The sequence below is a fragment of the Podarcis filfolensis genome (assembly GCF_964270895.1).
Source record: "Podarcis filfolensis genome assembly, chromosome: 1".
Taxonomy (NCBI): Eukaryota; Metazoa; Chordata; class Lepidosauria; order Squamata; family Lacertidae; genus Podarcis; species Podarcis filfolensis.
Genome location: NC_139604.1, coordinates 4,557,884 through 4,581,441, shown reverse-complemented (window position 1 = coordinate 4,581,441; position 23,558 = coordinate 4,557,884). Strand labels below are relative to the sequence as shown.

Genomic DNA, 23,558 nt, shown 5'->3' with positions numbered 1-23,558 from the left:
TGGTTTAACAACAATCTGAATCAAAATGCCACTAATTAACCAGTTTCAGGGCACAATTCAAAAGTATCTCATCTCGATGTCCATACAGGGAATCATTAAGGCAGTTGAGATGCAGGTGCAAGAACCGTTTGATCCCTTCAATAAATTGGTATCAAATTTCAGAGACTTTGTTTGTATTTCTACCCTTGAGCTTTTACTTTCCTTATCTAAATCAAACTACCCAACCCTGTTGCACCAGCTTCGGGTAGAGAGAATTTGTGAGATCTTTCCAGCGGCAGCAGATGCAAGTACAGTAATTTATGTAACGGTGTTTACTGTGCCAAGAAGGAGGACAATAAAGTGGCTTTACCAGGTCTTGATTGCTTTCTTTTCCTACAACATTCATCTAATGGGAGCTGCCATTTATTCAAAAACAGGTCAGGGGTATGGAAAATTCCAGACCTTTTGTCCTTTTCTTCCTCCTACACATGTATAGAAATGATTTTCACCTATTCTCTACCTTCCATTGAAGCTGAACTTTCCTGCCAATAACATCCAAGTGACACCGATTTGCGAATTTTACTTAGAAAATGAACCAAAGGTATAGGACTGCCAAACCACCTATAACTTAAGTCATCAATTCACTTTTATGATGGAAATTGGTAGTGTATGAGGATATACTAATTATGTTTAATCCTCTAGAGACACATGTGTGTGGTTTAACAAAGTGGGGGGGAGCTGGTTTTTAAAATGTGGGACTAACATACCTAGAGCCCCAATAGCAGGGTACGAAGTCCCATCATTTAGGCTGATTAAGGAAGCCTAGGAATATGCTATTAAGTCTTATTTATTTCGTTCAGCTGCAAGAAGCAGCTGAACCCCATTTACCACTTTTTCAAAAAATAAAAAAGACCACACAGTGCAAAGTAAGTTTAACATTCTTTACTTACAGTTTCCTAGGTCTCAAAAATGCATTTTCCTTTAAGCAACAGCAATAAATTAATGGAGGTAAAATATTCTTAGTAATACAGCAAAGCAGCCTCAGACATGTGCTGAATTAAAATATCTAAGTTGCCAATTGTTTTGCTTAGTCCTTGGTCTCTATCCTAGAAGATGGCCACCACTTTCCCCATTTTTGGTTACTGTGCATTTTAGAATGTTTCGTGGCCACCTTTACAAGGATTACTGTGAAATTGTTTTATAATTGGTTCATAAAAAGATAGGCTTTATTTTATAAATTTATGAGCTTCAGAGTCCTGAGGTTGAAAATCCTCTGGACATTTATTTCTACCCTGAATTTCCACAGCGTGGCCATTTCTTTGTCGAGGAAGGAGAACTGCAAGCCCGATCGAAGAATCTCTGGATCCCTGACTTCCTCGGCAGACGCCTCCTCCTCCTCCCCGGCAGGACACGGGGCTCCGGACGGAGCAGCCAGAGAGGAGCCCGGCTCCAGGGGACGCGGAGGCTCAGAGCCCGGCTTGGGGCCGAGGCGGAGCGGAGGGAGGCGGCCGGCGCCCGAGGGCGAGGCAGGCCGGGCGGCGGAGGGAGCGGCGGGAGGACGGTGAGGCGGGGGCGCGCGGGGCTCAGGCGGGCGCGCGGCGCCCTGAGGCGCGGGTGGTCCCTCCGCGGGGCGGGGCTGCGCGCAAACTGCGCCCGGGACGAGGGAGGCGCGCAGGTGGCGGTGCCCGGCCGGCCGGCGGCGGCGGCGAGGCCTCCCTTGTCAGCGGCGCCTTCCTTCCGGCGCCCCCGAAAGCGGCTCAAGAGCAGGCCGAGAAGAGTCCCATCCCCAGAGATCCCTGGATGGATGCCGCCCTTGGAAGCCGGCCTGGCGCTCAGCTCCGCGGAAAAGGCGGCCTGAGGCGCCGCGCCAGACCGGCCCGCTCCCGCGGCTCTGGGCTCGGCGTGCGGCCGGGATTCAGGAAAAGCGCCCCTCGCTTGGGGGGGAGAACCGCGCTGCCTTCCCAGGGAGCCCCTGCCGGCAACAAGCTCTCCAGAGGTTATGGGGGGGGGGCGGGAGGTAAAGGCCCGTGGACGCTTCAGCCCCGTCCGAGGCGACTCCGGCTTCCAGGCCGAGGGAGCCGGCGTTGGTCCACAGACAGCTTTTCCATGTGGCCTGGATCAGATACAAAATAAAAGAAGAGAATTTCAGCAGCTGCCTTGGCTATCCGTCGGGTCCACAAGGCACAGAGTCAAAGCAGAAGTGTAGATTTCTGCAAGATTGTTTTGTCTATGCGCCGCAGTCAGGACAAAGAAGCTGTATCTAAAATTTTATTTGTACAATTTTCTTCTTATGCAATGTTGGCATTGGCGTGTTTTATATGTGCATAAGTTTTATAAGTTGGTTTTGTAGATGAATATATTTTAGCTTTTGTTTGTTCTTAGAATTGCTGGTTTGTGTCAACTGTAAGCCAGCCTGAAGATGGACAGGATAGAGAGGAATTTTGATGGGTCAGCTCATTATGTCTATGAACATCAGAGCTGTTTGAGATGTTCATGCATCTGCTGAGAGGCACTGGTTGTGCACTAAAGAACTACAGCCAATTAGTTATCTGATGGTGCACAGAGCGTTCATTGAGAGAACACTGGAACACTGGAAATACGTTTGCTGCATAAAGCCACAGTCCTGTATGGACTTTAAAAACAGCATTTCAAAAACTACATGCACAGGGGATTGTTCACAGCTATAATGGGGAAAATGTCTCAGATGGTGGCTTTAATCTTGAGATGTTGTCAGACAGAGCTTCAGAGATTGCCCTAATCACCTCTTCCTCTTATTTTTCTAGGCTACAGAAATGGCATAGACTTTCATCTCTAAACTAAGACTTGTTGATGTTGAAAAGGTAAGATTGGTTCTTCACAGTAAAGCAGGGTGGTCCAACCCCAGACCAAGTGGGCCGCAAGAGTTCTGTGACACAGAACCTGTGAGCCACAAGCTGAACTGAATTAAATTTCCATATCGTAAATTAAAGTGTTTGCAATAAATAGTATTGAATATTCATTATTAATATATTTAATTGAGAATATATCATTAAAACACATTTATTATATTCATTTATTACACAAAATACTATGCAAAAATTATTGTAGAAGGCTATGAGCCACCTCCCCATTCTCCCCTCCTCATAGGACCACCGGTGCCACCACAGTACATGTGGCCATTATGGAAAGGCTAGAAGGGGACGCAGCAGCAGTGGCAGCTGCCCCACAGTTAACTTCACACACACGCCCCCCAGTAAGGGCGCTGTGGACAGTGTGGCCTGCAGCCCACCCCTTCCCTCATCTGACCTCAACTTCCACAACAAGCACAGACCATAGGTAGGGGTGACAGAGCATCAACATTTGGAGGGCCACAGATTCCCCGTCCCTGTTGTAAAGGTTACCTATTGAACTTGTGTACATTTCCTTAGGAGTAAGTCCCATTTATTTCAGTGGTTCTTACTCCAGAGTAATGGTGCCTTGGATTGCAGCCTGTGTGCCTATAACTTACATGGTACACTATGATACATGGTGTTCGAGCAGCAGCCTGAACGTCGTGTGTGAGCCCAAACAGTCAACTTGCCTGCCTGCCTTTTTTTTTAAGCTGCACTGTCAGCTGCCCCTTGTGGCTGCGAAGGACATGCGACAGCTATACTTAGCTGTGTGCAGTCCAACTAGGACCCTTGGAATGAGAAGGAGCCAGAGGATGGAGTCTGAGCAGCAGAAGCGTGAAGAGAACAGGCAGCTTGGGACATCCATTCCCCCTTCCCCCTCCCAAAGGCTGCCTCAGTGAAGGATGGATGCCGTGCCGCGAACCTCAAGCCAAGGCTCACCAGCCGCGCTCTCTGTACTTAGCTGAGCCGCCCTGGATTCAAAGATGAAAATCGCCAAGAAACCACCCGTCACGGAGCCATGAGTGAAGTCTGCTGTGGTGTGAGTCATATACAAGGAACCTTGGTTGTTGTACAGCACTGTGCTACAAAGGGGAAGAGGGGAATGCCACCCTTCACAGGCCATAGCAATTCGGTCTCTAGTATGCCTACATAACAGGGAGTCCATGAGAGAAATGCTCTCTGACTATGCTTGTGCTGCTGCAGTCCCAACAGAACTCCGGCAACAAAAAACCCAGATTTCAGTCTCTGTTTTGTGAATCTTCTTCTGCTCAGCCCAAAAAGGAACTCTAAATTATATGTAATGTGCTTATAAGAACCTCATTCAAGGGGCTGTGGGTTGGACTACCCTGCAATAAAGTGTTGTGACGTTTTGTAGGGTTGAAAATGAATGCTTTTCTCTCTGTGTGTTGACTGACATGCAATAAACAAGAGCTGGCTCCCAAGGAGTCGATGATGTGGACAAAGCATGTACCGTGATACCACGGGTTACAAACGCTTCGGGTTACAAACACTTCAGGTTACAAACTCCACTAACCCAGAAGTAGTACCTCGAGTTGAGAACTTTGCCCCAGGATGAGAACGGAAATCGCGCAGCAGTGGCGCAGCAGCAGCAGGAGGCCCCATTAGTGAAAGCTAATTAGTGTAATTAATTAATTAGCAAAAGTTAAGAATGGTTTTGGGTTAAGAACAAATTAAGTTTGTAACCCGAGGTGCCACTGTGTTGCTAAAGGAGAACCTACAGATCATAGTACAGTGGAACCTCGGTTGTTGAACGTAATCTGTTTCAGAAGACCGTTCAACTTCCAAAATGTTCAGCAACCGAGGCGCAATGGCTGTTGGCAAATTCCATTCAGAAAATGGAGAAATGCACCTCGGAAGCCGTTTGACTTCTGAGGCGTGTTCAAAAACAGAAGCATTCACTTCCGGGTTTTCGGTGTTCGAAAACCAAAACGTTTGGCTTCCTAAGCGTTCAACCGAGGTAACACTGTAGCAGATACATGTATTTAAAAAAAATATAAAATGGGAGGAAGTAGTTTTAAAGTGATATGTGTAGTTGGGATTAGGTTCATAATTTGCTGTCCTATTTGTTTTTCATTTGTCATTTGGTTGCCTTTTCTTACTTAGTTTATATTCACATTTATCTTTAGTGAAATGGACAGGACAACTGTTTCAAAACAATGTAATGCTTGTGGTGATTTTTTAAAAAAAACAGTATAAAAAGAAGCATTTAACCTATTTAGACCGATCTACAATATATTGTTTTTATTGGAACAGATGTTGGATGTTGGGAAATGGCCAATATTTGCTCTTCGCTCTCAGGAGGAGTTGAAGTTAATTCGCCAGGCCTGTGTATTTGGCAGTGCAGGCAATGAAGTACTTTATGCAACTGAAAATGATGAGGTAACTTTTGCAGATATAACAATTAATAACTGTTTGCCTCTACATCATGTTTGTCTAAGCACGCATTGGATTAAGATTTCCAGGGCACAGGACTTGAGGGCGATTGCAAGCACAGTAAATGGTACACTAGGAGTGGATGTCAACTTGCCTTGCACAATTTTTTACTGTGCCAAAACAGTTATCCTTGCTGCAGAATTCTGATTTTCTTTAACAAAGATATAGTTCTGATTAAAATATCTGACAAAATCTTAAAAAACTGTAACTATTTTATTAAACTTTCAGTCTGAAATGCTATGATAGTAAATATTTTCTGTACTAACAGTATCACTGTGTGACAGGTTTTTGCGCTTGGCACTAACTGCAGTGGTTGTTTGGGAATCGGTGACACACAGAGCAGCATTGAACCTCGAAGGTTAGATACTTTATGTGGCAAAAAACTAGCCTGCCTCAGCTATGGAAGTGGCCCCCATGTTGTTGCTGCTACCACTGGTATGTTGTGTGCTTTTCAATGTGGTTAGTCTACTCTGTTAGTCTGGGGTGATTATTGAGTCTAGCTCCTTATTTTTTCATGGGAATACTTGTGTTACAACATGGATGGTCCAGATCTTGGGACTCTTATGATAATAAATGAAAATGGTCTGTGTTGATAATGTTTTCACTATTAGAGATTCAAAAGCAGATAATGAAGGAACAGTCATATTTTGCTGGTGAAGCCAAGCTCAGATTCAGAAACACCAAGAGACAACATGTAGAAACACTGAGGAAAGAGCAAGGCTTTCCTAACTCTTAGAATATATCCATGTTACACTTTCTGTGCTCTTGATTCAGTGCTCTCAAGCCTGTAAAGGCTATGGGGCCCATTCCTCATGAACTGCAAGAAGATCAAACCTATCCATTCTGAAGGAAATCAGCCCTGAGTACTCACTGGAAGGACAGATCCTGAAGCTTAGGCTCCAATACTTTGGCCACCTCATGAGAAGAGAAGACTCCTGGAAAAGACCTTGATGTTGGGAAAGATTGAGGGCACAAGGAGAAGGGGACGACAGAGGATGAGATGGTTGGACAGTGTTCTTGAAGCTACAAACATGAGTTTGGCCAAACTGCGGGAGGCAGTGGAAGACTGGAGTGCCTGGCATGCTCTGGTCCATGGGGTCATGAAGAGTCAGACACAACTAAATGACTAAAGCAAAGTTGAAAAGCTTTTTGTAGTTGCTGCCTCCAATCCCAGACCGAACTTGTTTCAGCAGGCTTTCCCTGTTGCTTCAGTTCTACAAGGTTGGGTCGTAGAGAGGATGTGAATCTGGATCAATGCACTGTAGAGATAAATGGGATAGCTGATTGGGGTGTTTCCCCCCCCCCCATTTTTTTTAGCAATGAGAGATTGCAACACTAAACCTAAAAGATCTGTCTCATGTATCCCATTGCAGGATAAAGTTTCAGTAGTAAAGAATATTATACTTTCAGATGCATAGTAAGCATGGAGATTTTACTTTGCCAAAAAGAGGAGGGGGTTATATAACTTCGCACATTCTCCTCAAGATTTAAATTGTTTCATTTGAAGGCTTGACAATATATGGAATGCTAATAGAGCACAACCCATCCCTTTCACTTTTTTGAACCATTATCGTCTCCATTAATGCTTGCTGATGCTTGAAGTGACATTTGCCCTTAATCGTGTTCTATGTTTTGTTGTTGTTTAGTCGTTTAGTCGTGTCCGACTCTTCGTGACCCCCTGGACCAGAGCACGCCAGGCACTCCTGTCTTCCACTGCCTCCCGCAGTTTGGTCAAACTCATGCTGGTAGCTTCGAGAACACTATCCAACCGTCTCGTCCTCTGTCGTCCCCTTCTCCTTGTGCCCACCATCTTTCCCAACATCAGGTTCTACATAGTGGTTAAATCACAGCAGAGGACAATATATGGAACAAAAAGCTTCAGCCATTGTTTTTTTTTTTTCTCTTTAGTTGGGAAAAAGATAGCTTGTAACGTTTTCAAAGTTATTTTCTTTTTATATTGTAGAAGGAGAAGTATATACGTGGGGACATAATGCTTATAGTCAACTGGGAAATGGAACAACCAACCATGGTTTATTTCCTTGCCAAATCTCCACCAACTTGTTAAACAAAAAAGTGATTGAAGTTGCCTGTGGCTCACATCATTCAATGGTTTTAACATCTGATGGAGAGGTAAGAAAATCTATCAGAATCTTGTTCAAGTAACTTTGGAATTTTATATCTGAAACAAAAAGAGGCAAGCACTCTGGATTGGATAAAACTGGGGTGTAAATTGTATGCTGATAGCCATCTGAAAGTTCACTGGGCTACATTGGTAGCCCTTTTGGGCTACATAACCACTGCAAAAATAATGTCTCTTTCCTTAGTTTCTGAGGTTAGACAAGGGGTTGTGTGTCGTTTTAAAATGTACTATATTATATTATTGTTAATATCTGCTCTGGGAATCCCAGATATGGTGGGATACTAGCTCAGATACATGAATACTCACATTGCTGTCCTAGTAATTGTTTCCACAAACAAGAGACAATCTTATCTAGTATCAAGAAACCAAAAATGAAAGAACTCTTTTTGAGATGTAACTTCCAAATAATATTTGCTTCTATTTGTTTGCTTTTGGGATGATTTCTTTACAGACCTATCAGTGATATGAATTTTCCAGAAAATTTTGAGTCACAAAAATTTCCATCGGCCTAAATCAACTGAGATTTTAATTTAGCATTTGTCTTTGACATAAGTGTAATCTTAAACATGTTTATTGGAAGTAAGTACCATTGAATTAAGGGACGCGGGTGGCACTGTGGGTTAAACCACAGAGCCTAGGGCTTGCCAATTAGAAGGTCGGTGGTTCAAATCCCTGTGACAGGGTGAGCTCCCATTGCTTGGTCCCTGCTCATGCCAACCCAGTAATGAAGTGCAAGTAGATAAATAGGTACTGCTCTGACAGGAAGGTAAACTGTGTTTCCGTGCGCTTCTCTGGTTCGTCAGAAGTGGCTTAGTCATGCTGGCCACATGATCCGGAAGCTGTACGCCAACTCCCTCAGTCAATAAAGCGAGATGAGCGCCGCAACCCCAGAGTCATCCACGACTGGACCTAACGGTCAGGGGTCCCTTTACCTTTACCATTGAATTAAATGGACCTGGCATTTCTCTCAATATGGGATTATAACCGTATAATATAGTTTGTTTCTTTACAGGTTTATACATGGGGCTACAACAATTCAGGGCAAGTTGGATCTGGCTCAACAGCCAACCAGCCAATTCCACGGAGAGTCACTAGCTGCTTACAAAGCAAGATTGCAATTAACATTGCTTGTGGCCAGATGTGCTCAATGGCAGTGGTAGAAAATGGGGAGGTAAGAGAATTCTTCAGAATTAAAAGGGCTGTTTTTATGGTGTGTAATCTTGTGGTTTAAGTTGTTGACTGTGTCTCCCTACAGTAGACAATGCTGCTAATTAAGGCAGATCTTTAATTATAATAAGTCTGGTTAGATAGATTCTGACCGAATATTCTCTCCTGGTGTCTGGAGAATAACTGTCTCTTAGCATTCAGAATAGTGCTTTCTCCTGTCATTAAGGCTCCGTTTCTGATTTCACCAGGATAAACTCCTCCCTCCAAGCTGGGCACAGTTTTGAGCATAGAAGCTTGTGAGTCCTTCTTGTCCTCTGTGCCTCCTCTTACACAGCATTTGAATGAAAGTCTCTTGTGCTGCAAGGAAGAGTATTTCAGAAGGTCTGAGGAGAGGCCCCTGGTGAAGATGTTTGGGTATCCATTCTCCCTCCCCCATGCTAGGTAGTGCAAGCATGTTGCAGTACGGTTGTGCGGCAGAGCTGTGAGAATGCTCTGCCCCCATCTTCACAAGGAAGCACCAATCTCAGTTACTAGAGACTCTGCATCGGAGGTGCCCAAGAGGCAGTGCAGATGGCAGGCCAGTCTGCCCATGAGGCGAACTGAAGCAGCCGTCTCAGGTAGCAGAATCCTGCCCCCGGGGTCACACAATGACAGCTTCTGGTGAGATCTCACCGGAAGCTGCTTCTGTCACATTTCTGTCACCTTTTGATGGTTAAACTGGGGGATGGGATGTTTGTCAGTACCAGATTGGTAGCTACGTAGATTTGGGCAACCTTCTGTCACAACTTTGAAATGTTCTTCCAAGGGAACCTCTCTGACTGGATCCTTTCTGAGCTGTTCAAGTTAGTGAAGGCTTTTTTGTTTGTTTGTTTGTTTTATGCTTTAAATCTATTCATTGTTGTCATTGTTTATTGCTTAAGTTTTTTTTATAGAATATTTATTGAAATTTTCAAAAAATTTAAAGAAGAACAAAAAAAAAACAACAGGAAAAAAAAACAAAAAACACACATATAGCTACAATCCTTTCTTTCAATAACATATTTCCTTGACTTCCCCACATCTCTTCTTGTATTCCAATTCAGTTTTTAATTCAACAAGTTCCTATCCCCAAATTTTACCTTATTATATTTAAATCCTTTTAATTAACCAATTTTAACATAAACCTCAATCTTAATGCATCAAAGCTTATTCTTAATACTTTTTTCTAAAGTCGATCCCAATTCCATTTCACGAATTCCCCATTTTAATCTAAATAGCAAAACAAAATATTTACAAAAAAAAACAAAATATATTTGTACCGCCTTTGGATACCCAAAACCCCACTCCCCGCCTTTCCCGGTTTCAATCTCCAACCGATGTCCATCAATCTATCTGGTGTCAGCCTGGTGACCTCACATCCGAGGCCCTTAAATCTCTCTCCTTTCCTCTGTGCCGGTTTTTTTGATAGTCCTTTATAATAAGCACCCAATCTCGGAGAAGCTCTGTCCCAATAAGGTCCATATTTCTTCCTGCCAGGCCTCCATATTTAGAATTGTAATCCAAATCTTGTTTTTTACTTCTTTTAAGTCCAAGTGTCCCAGAAACTCTTACTCTCTCCTTTCCTCTCTGAAGCTCTGTCCCAATAAGGTCCATATTTCTTCCTGCCGGGCCTCCATATTTAGAATTGTAATCCAAATCTTGTTTTTTACTTCTTTTAAGTCCAAGTGTCCCAGAAATTCCAACTTCCACTTTAATCAGGTTTGTCTTTTCCTTTATGTCCATCTTTACAGGCCTTTGGCTCTCTTTAATCCTCTGCATCATTATAGCTCCTCCTTCCTTTCCCTCTAAATTGTCATGTGTATCTTCTCCCACTTTCTCAAGTTTCTCAAATTTCTTTTCTTGTTCAGCTGCAAGAGTTTTTAGCTCAGATGCAAAGTCTTTTTGTTCTGGTACAGAGGCTTGAGTCAAGTCCCTTCCAATTTCCGCAAGTTTATTTGCTTTTTCATTCAATGTTGTAACATTTCTAGCCAAAACAATGCTTTGTTCTTGAAATTTTCCCAGACGAAGAAAGATCTTCTCCAGTTCCATCTGTATTTTTCCACTTACAGCCATTCTGTAATGTCCCAGAGCCCCCTCTAGGGGAGTACTGGTTACTTAGTATTCCTTCCAGTTCTAATCCAAAAGTCTTTTATTTTCCTTTGTTTTCGACAATTTGTTGCCTAAATGTAACAAATATAACCAGCCGAGGCAATAGAAACAAAGTTCTCTCTCTTTTTTTTTTCCTCCCAGCTTTGACAGCTAGTTTGACAGCTGTCAAAGTCTTCTGTATCTCTTCACCAGGTTCCCTCACGGATCGCTCCCGGGTCCTGGGGGGGGGGTGGCAATTCCACTCTCAAAATTAACTCTTATCCTCCAGCACATTCACTTATACTGCCAAAACGTGAAATTAATTACTTTTAACTTCTCACGAAGAAGATGTTCTTTTCAACCTTAGTTATCTAGTCCTTGCTTTAAAATGTTTACAAAAGGGGGAGACGGACTTCCTCTTTGCGCCTTCCCCGCTCGTGCCGAATCACAAAAGAGATTTTTAATATCCAATATCCGTATTACTCACGGGTTGTTACTTTTAGTCCAAATGTTCAAAGGAAGAAGTCAGCGCTCTCCAACCATGGCATGCGGCTTCGCTTCGCGGAGACGGGTAGACAGCTCTCAGCTCCGCGCCGCTCACCCCCGGTCTGTTCCGGAGCCTTTAAAAAGGCTCCTTTGCAGCGGGGGGGGGGACGCAAATGGAGCCTGCCGAGCCTTCAGTTCACAGGCTTCCCCGCCTGTGATTTTTTTCGGGTCCCCGCTTCGCCGTAGCGGTAGAACCCTAGCTCCACGAAGCAGATTTCCTCCAGAGATCGGAGGAAATCCGCCATTACCGTTGCTGGCGCTGACCGGAAGTCCCCAAGTTAGTGAAGGCTTTTTTGTTCCCTCGAGCTTTTAATAACTGCAAATCCACCTCCCCATTTCTTCATTTACTTTGTGGGCCAGATCCAACAAAATAGTTGCAGCAGCTGGAGGCAGCACAAGGAGTCCCACTAAAAGGGTGAGGCTTCCCCACCTCCTAGCACCACACATTTGCTCCTCCAAATCAGCTCTGGGGTGCATGTGTCACGTCAACATGTGGAGGGAGCGGAGATTGTTCTGTCTGGCAAGAAATGCTTGCGCTGATGGAACAATTGTAATAGCTCAGGGTTGAGTGCCACCCCTCCACTGCTGCTTGCATGGTAAAGTAGAGGAAATGCCACCCCTGGCCATCATCCTCTTTGCCCTAAAAATCAAATTTGTGGGTGAAAGGGAGTAGTAAAACTGCAGATTTTGGTTAGGACTAGTTTGGGGGCAATTCCTCAGGTAATTTCCCATCCATAACACATAAGCATTAAAGGGCATGATAAGGTGAAAGCTGCTGAAGGGGACAGAGGCTGGAGAAAGACCTGTGAGCAGAGCAGTGTCCTTTTTCCATCCTTGAGACCCCCTGGGAGACTCAGCAAACGTTCTGAACCAGGAACTGGGTGTGGACCAAGGGACCGGTTACATTATGTTGCACTTTTATAAGCTATGTGACTTTGTTGCTTAGTTTCATCTTTTTACGTGGTCATTTATGTATTGTAGTATTCTAAGTTTTCCGACTTCACTTTTATTTTTATTGATTATAGTCTAGTAATGATTTATTGTTATTGTTTGAGAGTGCATTTCTGTTTATTAGCTGATATGTAGGGAGTAAATTTAATAGTGTAATATACCCTAAATGGATCATTGTATATTGCTTTATTTGACATAAGTTGTTTAAAGTCATATTCTTTATCATGGCTCATTTGCATTGGATTGGATTGTTATATGATGTGTGATCTTTGATGTATATTTTGTTGTCGTCTCTACAGCTTATAACCTGCCTTGTAGAAAGGCGGCATACAAATTAGAAGTGAGATGAAAAGAAAAGCCAGGGGCTTCAGCTGCTCATGGGATCAGCTTAGGGGCAAATGCAGGAAACCATTGAACAGCGCTGCCTCTGCCACCTGAGAAGTCTAGCTAGTGTGTGTCTAACCTAATACTAAGGTTAGAAGGCAGCAGCTACCCAAGCAAATTGGGGCATTCAGATATTTCCCTGATCAAGCGGGTCATTTCATCACCCCTGTACACATAGAATATTGGACTGGGCAGGATCTTTTCTTGTTAGATGCATCTCAGGTGAATGCTAAGGTCCCATGGAGTACAGAACTGGTTCTGACACTTAAGGAAATGAAAGGTGTTTTGTTTCCCCCCCCCCAAAAAGTGTCATAGTGAATTACACAAAGATTATAGGGGATTTTGTACTCCTGTTTCCCTCTTCTTTACTCTTATTCCTGCAAACTAACTGGAATTATCTTCCTTTCTAAGGTTTACGTCTGGGGATACAATGGCAATGGTCAGCTTGGATTGGGCAATAGTGGCAATCAACCAACACCTTGCAGAATAGCAGCTCTGCAAGGCATCCGTGTGCAGCGGGTAGGTTTCATTTGTTGCCAGGCCTTCGTTAAAAGATTACCCTACTGGGCTATGTATTTCATCTTATATACTGATAGCAAGCCTGTCCTCCCAAGTGTGGATACTGATGCAGCCAAAACAGTGCTATCCCCATACAGGAGGAAAGGTGGCAACATGCCTGGGGGAAGCTGCAGGTTTACAGAAGCCCAAAATATATTTAGGAAAAACATTCAAAGGGGGAAGGACCCCAAAATCAGCTCTGTGAGCCATGCTCAGTTGGCATTTAGTGCTGATTGGCTTTTGTTGGGCTGAACTGGTGTGTGGGAGACAGAGAACAAGCAAAGTAGTTGGAAGAGGGTCTGCTTAACTGGAGTTTCGAAAGGGAGCACTCTGCGCTATCTTATATTGTCAAAGAAATTAATGTTTTATCAAAGATACTGTCGAAAGTGACTTGAGTTATCAGTACAGTGCCATTATCCTGAAATGGATTTTCTAGATGGGTAAATATTAGGGACTGGGCAAGTATTCAACATGAGACAGCTGAAAATGGGAGCATCCCCAGAATCAGCGGTAAAGCTCAAAGCAGATTAAAACACAAGCCTACATGTCTGGATAGAGTACAATGCAGATACCTGACGGATGTCAATAGGCAGAGAGTTCCAAAGGGTGGGTGCTGCCATGCTAAAAGACTCATTTTTTACAAGTGCTGAATGAATAGTGTGTGGCACCTGGTACAGGGTCAGTTCTGCAGGCAGAAGTTGTCAAGTGGGCATGTATGGGAAAGTGGATATGTGGAGGAACAAGGTTCAATTAGGTAGTGTAGAAAGAAGGCAGAACATAGGGGGTTCTCGCTCTCAAACAGGGAAGTTAAATGAGATTTGCTGAATGCTTGGCATATTCTGAAAAGATGATTTGCAGTTGCACAGGTAGGATATAGGAAGAAAAACCAGCCGCCTTGAAAGAATCAGAATTGCAGAGTTGGAAGGGAACCCGAGGGTCATCCAACATGTGCTTCAAAACCTCCAGATGAAGATTGTTCCACAGCCGAACAGCTCTTAGTGTCAGAAAATTCTTCCTGATCTTTAGTCAGAATCTCCTTTCATGTAACTTGAAGCCATTGGTTTGGGTCCTACTCTCCAGAGCAGCAGAGAACGAGCCTGTTCCATCTTCCTTGCGACAGCCCTTCAAATATTGGAAGGTGGCTAGCATATCTCCTCTCAGCCTTCCCTGCTCTCCTGCAGAAATAAAAAGACTCAAAAGAAAGGGGTGTGTGTGTGTGCAGACACACACTTCCTTGAGTGAAGGGTTTTGGGGGGGGGGACTGGGGGAGACTTTTGCAAGCTGCAAATGTCCCATTCATTAGTGTAATAAAAAAGAAACCTAAATTTCATAGAATCATAGAGTTGGAAGAGACCACACGGGCCATCGAGTCCAACCCCCTGCCAAGCAGGAAACACCATCAGAGCACTCCTGACATATGGTTGTCAAGCCTCTGCTTAAAGACCTCCAAAGAAGGAGACTCCACCACACTCCTTGGCAGCAAATTCCACTGTCGAACAGCTCTTACTGTCAGGAAGTTCTTCCTAATGTTTAGGTGGAATCTTCTTTCTTGTAGTTTGGATCCATTGCTCCATGTCCGCTTCTCTGGAGCAGCAGAAAACAACCTTTCTCCCTCCTCTATGTGACATCCTTTTATATATTTGAACATGGCTATGAGAAAAGACTTATTTCCCAATAACTTGGGATGAATCAGCCTTATTTCAGTTTTGTTTTTTTACCTGTTCCATAATGTAAGTTAATCTGAGCAATGCTGGCCCAAGACACTTAACTGAGTGTTTGTAGATGTGTTGTGACTGCAGGGACAACTGGTTTGAGATAGCCCACCTTCTGCCTTTTCCTGTTTCCTTGGCTGTTCCTAATCCTGCATAAGGTCATTTTCTGTCAGTTTTGAATTTACACATTGCCTAAGTGTCAATCTGTATTCACTCTTATATCCTGCCACATGCAGACAGAAGACTCTCTGATATGTTGAAAGCTGGTATTTCTCACAAACTCCGAGAGAGATCAGCTTCTCAAGTTCTGTTTGTGAATCTTGAATGTGATAAATGATTCAACTGTCTTTTAAATAAATACTTCTCCAGAAATGTTTTTAAAAGCTTTAATAAATCTTCTTGGATGCAAAATGCAAAAATGTAAGAATACAAATTATTTTAGGTGCTTTTCTTTTCTAGGTTGCTTGTGGCTATGCACATACCTTAGTGCTAACGGACGAAGGTCAGCTGTATGCCTGGGGAGCAAATTCCTATGGCCAGTTAGGCACTGGGAATAGAGGGAACCAGTCCTACCCTGCACCTGTTCCTGTGGATAAAGACAGGTAGGATCCTGCTAATAATCACGCAATAAGCAGAATTTGTAGCCTGTACTGCAGTAACTGTGGGATTTTTTCCCTTAGACATTATCCATAAGTAAGGAAGATAGTAAAATTAGACTGTTCACATTTCTGAATATAAAGCCTATAGATATATACAAAGGTGCTTTGGCAATAAAATAATTGGGCAAGAGCAACTCAGTAGCTGGAAATGGCAGTATCTTTTCCTCAGTCTTTCTTGGAAACAGAAGCTTATTTTTGTGTGTGCTTTTAAGCTGTTGTTTCCCAGTATGAGAAGTGCAAGGCTTTAAGAGTGTGGATATTAGAGCTGCACTTACAATTTATCAAGCTAGGACTATGCATTACTAGTCCACTTCCCATTTCCAAACACTGGCTGCTCCTTCTCTGCTTCCCTGCCAGAATGAGGAGGAGACATCTGCAGAAGAGAAGCAGTGGGCAGAGGAATCCCTTGTCTGCCAGGATATCCTTCCCGGTTGCCTGCCAATCCCCCTTCCCAATTCTGTGCTGCAGTAGAGAAGAAGCAGTTCGCCTATTGGAAATGTGAGGTGCTTGGTAAACCCAGACAGACAAGAGGTGTTGGCTGGAGACTTTCCTTTTTCCATAATTTGCTTCTAATACCGTATTTAACAGATGAGATATCAATTTGTACTTGGATAAGGATCACAGTTATCAGATGCCTTTGGGCACTTCCCATATGCTTTTATAATCACATCCAGGAGAGTGATGTTTTGCTTTCAGGAAGGTGTGCTGTGGTTTGTGTAGACAAATATAATATAAGCCGCACCTGCAAATAAGCCACACCTTTAAAATCCAATTTAAAACTGGAAAGAAAAAGAAACAGCAGCGGGGGCCAGCTGGACAAGGAGAGACATTCTGCTGGGGGCGCTCAGCTCGCCTCACACTGTGCCAGCGGGATGGGATGGCGGGGGCTGTTGCGCCGCCGCCATGTGATCCCCTTCTGCCTGCCCCGCCGCTGATAATCCCACCGCTCCTGGCACCAGGCAGGCACCCCCCTGCTCCATTAACAGTGGCGGGGCAGGCAGAGGGGGACTGCATGGTGGGCGCCACTGTCGCAGCCCCTGCCGGCACTTGCCATCCCACCACCTGCTGCTCCTGGGCACCCCCCCCCCAAGTCAGTGGAGGCGGGAAGCGGAAAACGGCAGCACCGGCAGCCGCCAGCCAGCCACCCGCCACCCCTGCTTGCCAGGGCTCCAGCCGGAGTTAGAGTTAAGGGGGTGGGTGTTCACGGCATATGTTTCAGCCAATTTTTGTAAGGTCGTGAATTTAAGTCGCACTTTAACTTTTCACAGTCGGAATTTGAAAAAATAAGTACCAATACGGTATTTATTTCATAAAATTTATGCAATGCTTGATTGTAAAAAATCTCCAAGTGGTTTATGGTATTGAAATAAGCTCTCTTACAGTCTCAGATGGCATCACTGGGTGGGTTGCATCACTCGCCTGACCTCCCTGGGGCTAAGACACTGCTGCATCTTGGGGTGGAGGAGGCCCATGGGGGCTGAGGTCAGTGTGGTACAAGCACACTGTCAGTATCAGTCCAGCACTCCTTGCTGCTGCTTCACCTGGTCTGCAGCAGCAATTCAGCCAGAGTGAGGTCAGGTGAGCACCACAGCTGCTCCAGGCTGTCTACTTCTGCTGTCTTCATAACCCATGATTTAAAGTTGGCTTCTTTAAAACAAAGCATGATTTGGCAGAAAGGCTGTGTGTGTGTGTCATATGTCAGGTTTAGAGAAAACAACAACCTGCAATTCATTAAAAACAGAAGGGAAATTTTCCAAACTTGTTGCTGTGCCCTAACTGTAGTTGGCAGTGCCTGAACTTGTTACCATCAGGATAGACCATGGTTTCTCATTGCCTGAATTTATGTTTGCCCACAAACTGTGGTTTGTATGAAGCTGACAAACTAGAATCTGAAATCATAGCTTGAAGTTGTAGTACTGGCTGGTTTGCTGTGTCTGAGTTCAAAGTCCATTAAAAAAAACAGGGCAATTGTTTTGCATAAAGAGGTTCCTGCACCATGGAGACGAATGACTTCATGAAATTATGAAGTACAGTCCTCAGTTGTGAAATAAAAGCATATAAAAATATTAAAAATATGGTTTGAGTATTGTATATTTGGAAGCTCAAACAACTAAAGTGTTAATTTGGCCTAACACAATCTGGTGTCATGTTATGTTTGAATGGAGACTAGACCTTTTTATTTGAAAGGCAGAGGTGTGTCGTGCTTTCCAGAGAATGGCAGATTACAGAGTACCTGATTCCTTACGGCAGTTCCTGCAAGCAACAGGGTGTGGCATCCCACTACCAGGGAGAGGGAGGAGCAAACACTTTGAGGACCCAGGAACAGTGGAAGCCAGGACTACTGAAATGCTTTATAGGTCCTAGAAAACATACGAGTTGGGCATAGAAGAACACATCATAAATTTATAGCACATGACACCCCCCTCAAAAAAAAAGATTCTGGGAACTGTAGTTTACCCCTCACAAAGCTAAACGGCCTCGGTCCTGTATACCTGAAGGAGTGTCTCCACCCCATCATTCAGCCTGGACACTGAGGTCCAGCTCCGAGGGCCTTCTGGTGGTTCCCTCACTGTGAGAAGTGAGGTTACAGGTAACCAGGCAGAGGGCCTTCTCGGTAGTGGCGCCCACCCTGTGGAGCACCCTCCCATCAAATGTCAAGAGAATAAACAACTATCCCAACTTCTAGAAGGCATCTGAAGGCAGCCCTGTTTAGGGAAGTTTTTAGTGTTTAATGCTGTAACATTTTTTTGATATTTGGTTGGGAGCCGCCCAGAGTGGCTGGGGAAACGCAGCCAGATGGGTGGGGTAGAAATAATAATAATAATAATTAATAATAATAATAATAATAATAATAATAATAATAATACTTCCCAGCACCCTTAACAAACTACTGTTCCTAGGATTCTTACTATTCTTACTATATATTTATTTATACCCCACTTTTTCCCCTGACAGGGCTAAAGGTTGCTTACAGATAAAAACAAGAATTGCTAAAAACAAAGTGCAGTGTTTATGCAGCCTGACCAAAGATTTTGAGGACAAGGGGGCAGAGTCTAAAGAGAGTTTGTTTATAACTGGAAATACAAGTCTAGCCATCAGAATTACAGTCGAGGCAAGGGATAGGAAAGGGCGTTAGGTTACAAATATGCATTTTATCCACCGAAGTGGTCCTGGAACAATGGCCGCCTGCAGCTAGGACTTCTGAGCGCTGTCACTGCATGTTGTCCTTATGCCACTGTTTTTTTATGTTTGCTTTTAAATATAGAGTCGTAGAGATTGCTGCATGTCACTCTGCTCACACTTCTGCTGCTAAAACCCAGGGTGGCCAAGTGTACATGTGGGGTCAGTGCCGGGGACAGTCTCTCACTCTGCCGCATCTCACCCACTTTGTCTGCACGGATGATGTGTTTGCTTGTTTTGCTACTCCTGCAGTGACTTGGCGTCTCCTCTCAGTGGGTGAGCTTCAGACAATTTTTTTTTCTGTTTGCATTGCTGTATCTTACTTAGTTCTTGAAGATATGTAAATAGCATTCTTTTCAGTGGTATAGTTTGGATCACAGCTTGGTGGAAGAAATAAGCCCCACGTCCTTGTCAGGGTTGGCTCTATCTCCTCTGACATGGCTTCTCTTTAGGCGAAAGGCAGGCCATATTGGTCCTAAGGGGCACCTGCCCCCTTAACTTGGACTGCTGAAGGCTTCTTTCCATCTGGTGTTCTGCTGAATGTGCTCCTAAATCTTCCCAGGAGGAGAGGAAAGCTCCAAACACCACTGCTGTGATAGCAGTTGGAAAGCATCTGAATGGCACAGGCCTGACCATTCTGAGAGCTGTGGACAGCCCTTCCCTAACTGTGTTGCAGGTCTGAGCAACTGCAGAACCACAAAGGAGAATTTGCAAGAAGCTCAGCCATAGGCCAGGAGTAGGGAGCCTGGGGCCAAAATGCACAATCCCAGACTCCTGGGATTCCCCCCAGGCCACCCCACTCTCTGCACATCGTCCTAGAGCAGCCTTCCTCAACCCTGGGTTCCTGTGTCTTGTTGGACTACAACCCCCATCATTCCTAGCAGCATGGCCAGTCAGGGATTATGCCATTCAAGAACATCTTGGGGCCCGAGGTGAGAAAGGCTGTCCTGGAGTTTTCCTGCCTGGCTGGAATATGTCCCTGCACTCTTGTGTGCCTGGCTGGAGGACAGAGGGGTGTCAGTGTGTGTAGAAATTAGCCTCCTGTGCATCAGTAAAATTTACATTAGTTGGCCTGCCCCCTTTTGCTGGTAGCCCTGCCCACCCCCAGTATGTCAGCTCTGGCAGGTTGCCTCTTCCGTCAGATCTGCTGCTCCCTTCATATGGCACCGTTATGTCTGCAGTGACCTCATCAGTCAGAGTGAGAAACAGACTATCCTGGGATATGGTTAGCTTCCGACTAACCAAACTTCCAACTGGAAGTAGAAAAGAAAGAGAAGCAGCCTGGTGAACTGTCACCAGCCAGCTCCCACAGCGCTTCTGCAGAAGCATCCTGCCCCAAGAGAAGCAGCCACAAGCGCTTTTGCTTTTCCCATTTTGTTGCAATTTTTAAAAAGTAATCCTTATCATTGTAAAAATATTTTGTGAACTGATTGAGGTCAGCTTGAAAAACAATATATGTGTTGCATACACGAATGCCTCCTACTGCTCAGAAGGCAGGAAACGCAATCCTAAAATTCCTGTCGGTCTCTCAGTTTGTTTCCTGCCTTCGCTCAGGGTCTGCTGATTCTCCACTGATTCTCCTACAAGCTCAGCTCATTCTGCCTCCTATTTCTGTCTCCCCTTCTCTTTAGCCTAGTTTAGCCTTCTGTCTTTTACTGCTCTCCTCTTTGCTTTTCCTTTGTTTAAAAAAAAGCACATGTTTATTTGCCCAGCTCCCTGGTGCAGCTTTCCCTTTTTACTTTGCGTCCTTTTCTCCCTGTCCCAATAACTCCATCTTGGAAAGGATCAACCCGTAAGACTTGTGGCAGCAGCAAACGCTGCCAGGTCCTTAAGAAAATGGGCATATTCCGTGGTAGCAGTTGGCAAATGCCTCTTTGCTTCATCTTCCTAGACTGGTGAGCTAACATTTGGGACAGTCAAGTTGCTGTAGCTGCAAGGAGGAATTTATTGCCAGTCCCACTCGATTGCCCTCCACATCAGACAGTCTTGGCCTTGCTGCCCAAAGTGAAACTGCTCCCTCAATGACCCACCAATCTCTGGGTATGCAACAAAGCAGGCACCATCTTGAGTAAAACAGTTATGAACACAGGCCATCAGATGGTGCCTGGAACCTGCCTCAGGCAGAATGCCTCTGACTCTCTTGGGGAAGCCTCTGTACAGGCCGAGGTTTAGACCACAGAGCCACCCATGTCCCTTATTGGAGGTTCCACCAATTGCCAATCAGAAGGTTGGCGGTTCAAATCCGCATGATGGGGTGAGCTCCCATTGCTGTGTCCCAGCTTCTGCCAACCTAGCAGTTCAAAAGCATACCCGTGCAAGTAGATAAATAGGTATTGCTGTGGCAGGAAGTTAAACAGTGTTTCCATGCACTCTGGTTTCCTTCACGGTGTTCTGTTGCACCAGAAGCAGTTTAGTCCTGCTGGCCACATGACCCGGAAAGCTGTCTGTGGACAAACGCCGGCTTCCTTGGCCTGAAAGCGAGATGAGCGCCGCAACCCCATCGTCGGCTTTGACTGGGCTTAACTGTCCAGGGGTCCTTTACCTTACCTTTAACAAGCTGAGACAATGTCAGCACAGCAAATCTCCTGAGCAGGTAGACCTCCCCCCTGGCACATCCCTCTTGTTTCTTAAGTTCCAGCTTTCTGTTTAAAATTAGACTGTTTTCAGAAAAATAAAAAAAATCCATTTGCTGACATTTCATGCTGTTTGATTTCCTTTTTCTTTCACCCATAACACTGGCATAAAGAGTACCAGGAGTGGGGGCTTTGCAGGCTCTGAGCCACCTAGATAAAGAGATGGGGGAAACCTTTCCTTGCCCCCATAGCTATGGGCCATTTTTTTTGTTAAAACTGTTGATATTGTTTTACCCCATAGCTTTGTGGGGAAGGGTGTCCCATTCTGTGTTTTCTAGGTGGTTTGGAAGCTGCATGGCTATTTCATTTGAGGCTAAGCAGCTCCCTTTGCCCCTCAGTGGCTGCAGGTACCTCAAGCACATTTTCCTTGAATGCTAAAACTGTGGGGGGCAGATACTGGTGCTGCTCCTTCTACTTAGAGCAGGCACTTAGCCAAGGCAGCACTGGGGCAAGGGGTGCTTCAAAAGGTTCTTCCCAGTTTCTGAACTGCTCCCCGCCCCCCCCCCGTTGTGATTGACCCTTTGGGGTTGTGCTGGAAGCCTCCAACACCATCCAGAGAACGAGTGTTACATGGCACCCCAGACTCCACAGCACTGTGGCATTCCAAGAGTCCTGCCACTTAGCCTGTGTTTGTAGAAATGAGGCACAGAAGAGACTGTGGTGTCTTTAAGATACATGGTTTATTAGCGCACACACACACACAACTTGAGCCTATGATGGAGGGGCTCACAGCAATACACGGTTATTTTTCTCCCATGGCCATCGCCTTCGATTTAAACTGCCACTATGCTTTTCCCCCTAGCTTATATCAGGCAAGCTCCAAACCTGAAACTCCACCCTTGAAATTCTTGCACTGTCTTCTGCTAACTACCCAGAACCCAAGGGATAGGGGGGAAAACCACAGTGGCAGTTTGTGAGCGACATCAAGTTGAAAAGCAGGGGGGGGGGGGCGGAGCTCAGAGCAATGTGGGGTTGCAGTTTAAATCCAAGGCAACAGATTAGGGCCATAACCCCCCACAAGGGATGGAGTCATTTTCCTTCTTTGCTCAATGCAGTTCTGTGTTAGCACTTTGGTTTTGTATTTATAATCAGATCCATCATAGCTGGTATTCAGCTCAGCCAGGGCTCAGAACTGGCGGCAGAGCTGGAGGAACTGCCCTGCAGGTCCTTGGTCCCTTAACTGCCTGCCCCTGGCCGGGGGTGGGGGCCTGGTTGCGCTGGAGTCTGCTCCATTCTGCTCGTCATCTTTTTAGGTTGGGGCCTGGGTGCAAAATGTGGGAACTTCAGCTGCTTATGTGACAAATGAGGATGTGGTTACCACCTCGGTCACAAGCCAAGATAGACAATTCCTGTTACACAAAGAACTCCCACTGTGGCCAGGCTAGGTGTCATGTTCTAAAGAGAAGAATGGCTGAAAGGCTGTCCCCTCTCTCCCTTGGTTGCGTGCATTATTGTCAGTTTCCCTTTCCTTGAAATGCTCTTGCCTGCTTGTTTTGCATTGGTTCATGTGAAGAGAGGGCCGAAGGGAGAGGCAGTGTGTTTTAAATGTATTCATTGGTGTCTTGTTTAGAGCCTGATGACCACTTAACAGTAGCTCAGTCAATAAAGAAGGAATTTGACAGTCCAGATAATGCAGATGTGAGATTTCAAGTGGATGGAAAATACATTCATGTTCATAAAGTCCTTCTCAAAATTAGGTATGGAACTAATATTCCCACCCTTTTTGTTGTTCTGTTTTACAACCAGAATCAAGCTGGTTGCCAGTGACATAACTTATTTTCCTTTTGTATGTAATTCTTCAGGTGTGAGCACTTCCGTTCAGTACTAAACAACAATAACGATGAAATTATAGAAATAAGTGAATTCTCCTATCCCGTTTACCGAGCCTTTCTGGAATACCTGTACACGGACAGCATCAGTCTTCCTCCTGAAGATGCAGTAGGTAATTGGAAGAAATGGGCTCATTTAGAAGAGCTGAAGTTCATTTCAGCAGGCTTAAAATGTAAAGTAGTTGAATGTATTGAAAAGCATGTGATACTCCTTAATACTTCATATATTTTGAGAACAGCCCTTTTTTATTCTGATTATTCATTTGTTTATATAGGTGTCCCCCCATTTATGTGCGATCAATTTGTGCACCATCATGTATACACGTGGCATTGGGAAATAATTTAATTTAAACTTGGAAATGGTGTGAGAGAGCTAGAGAGTCCTTGTAG

General features: G+C 44.7%; 1 protein-coding gene across 18 annotated transcripts in view; it reads left to right on the top strand.

Moving 5' to 3' along the window:
* The first annotated feature begins 1,450 nt into the window (after positions 1 to 1,450).
* The window catches only part of RCBTB2 (RCC1 and BTB domain containing protein 2), a 30,950-nt gene continuing 8,842 nt past the window's right edge, over positions 1,451 to 23,558 (top strand). For 5 of the 18 annotated variants that reach the window (XR_014551997.1, XR_014551998.1, XR_014551999.1 and 2 more), the window contains exons 1-10: positions 2,303 to 2,819; positions 5,124 to 5,249; positions 5,588 to 5,738; positions 7,267 to 7,433; positions 8,456 to 8,614; positions 13,009 to 13,116; positions 15,327 to 15,469; positions 18,792 to 18,982; positions 22,910 to 23,036; positions 23,142 to 23,281. Coding sequence is in view for 8 of the 18 variants with exons in the window: in XM_083630688.1 (XP_083486814.1) it covers positions 5,124 to 5,249; positions 5,588 to 5,738; positions 7,267 to 7,433; positions 8,456 to 8,614; positions 13,009 to 13,116; positions 15,327 to 15,469; positions 18,792 to 18,982; positions 22,910 to 23,036; positions 23,142 to 23,281 (1,312 nt within the window). In the remaining 10 variants the exon portion in view is untranslated. Of the gene's footprint in view, positions 1,580 to 1,703; positions 2,236 to 2,299; positions 2,820 to 5,123; positions 5,250 to 5,587; positions 5,739 to 7,266; positions 7,434 to 8,455; positions 8,615 to 13,008; positions 13,117 to 15,326; positions 15,470 to 18,791; positions 18,983 to 22,909; positions 23,037 to 23,141; positions 23,282 to 23,558 lie in introns of those variants that run through there. The other 13 variants (XR_014551994.1, XM_083630685.1, XR_014551991.1 and 10 more) reach the window with 10 other exon arrangements.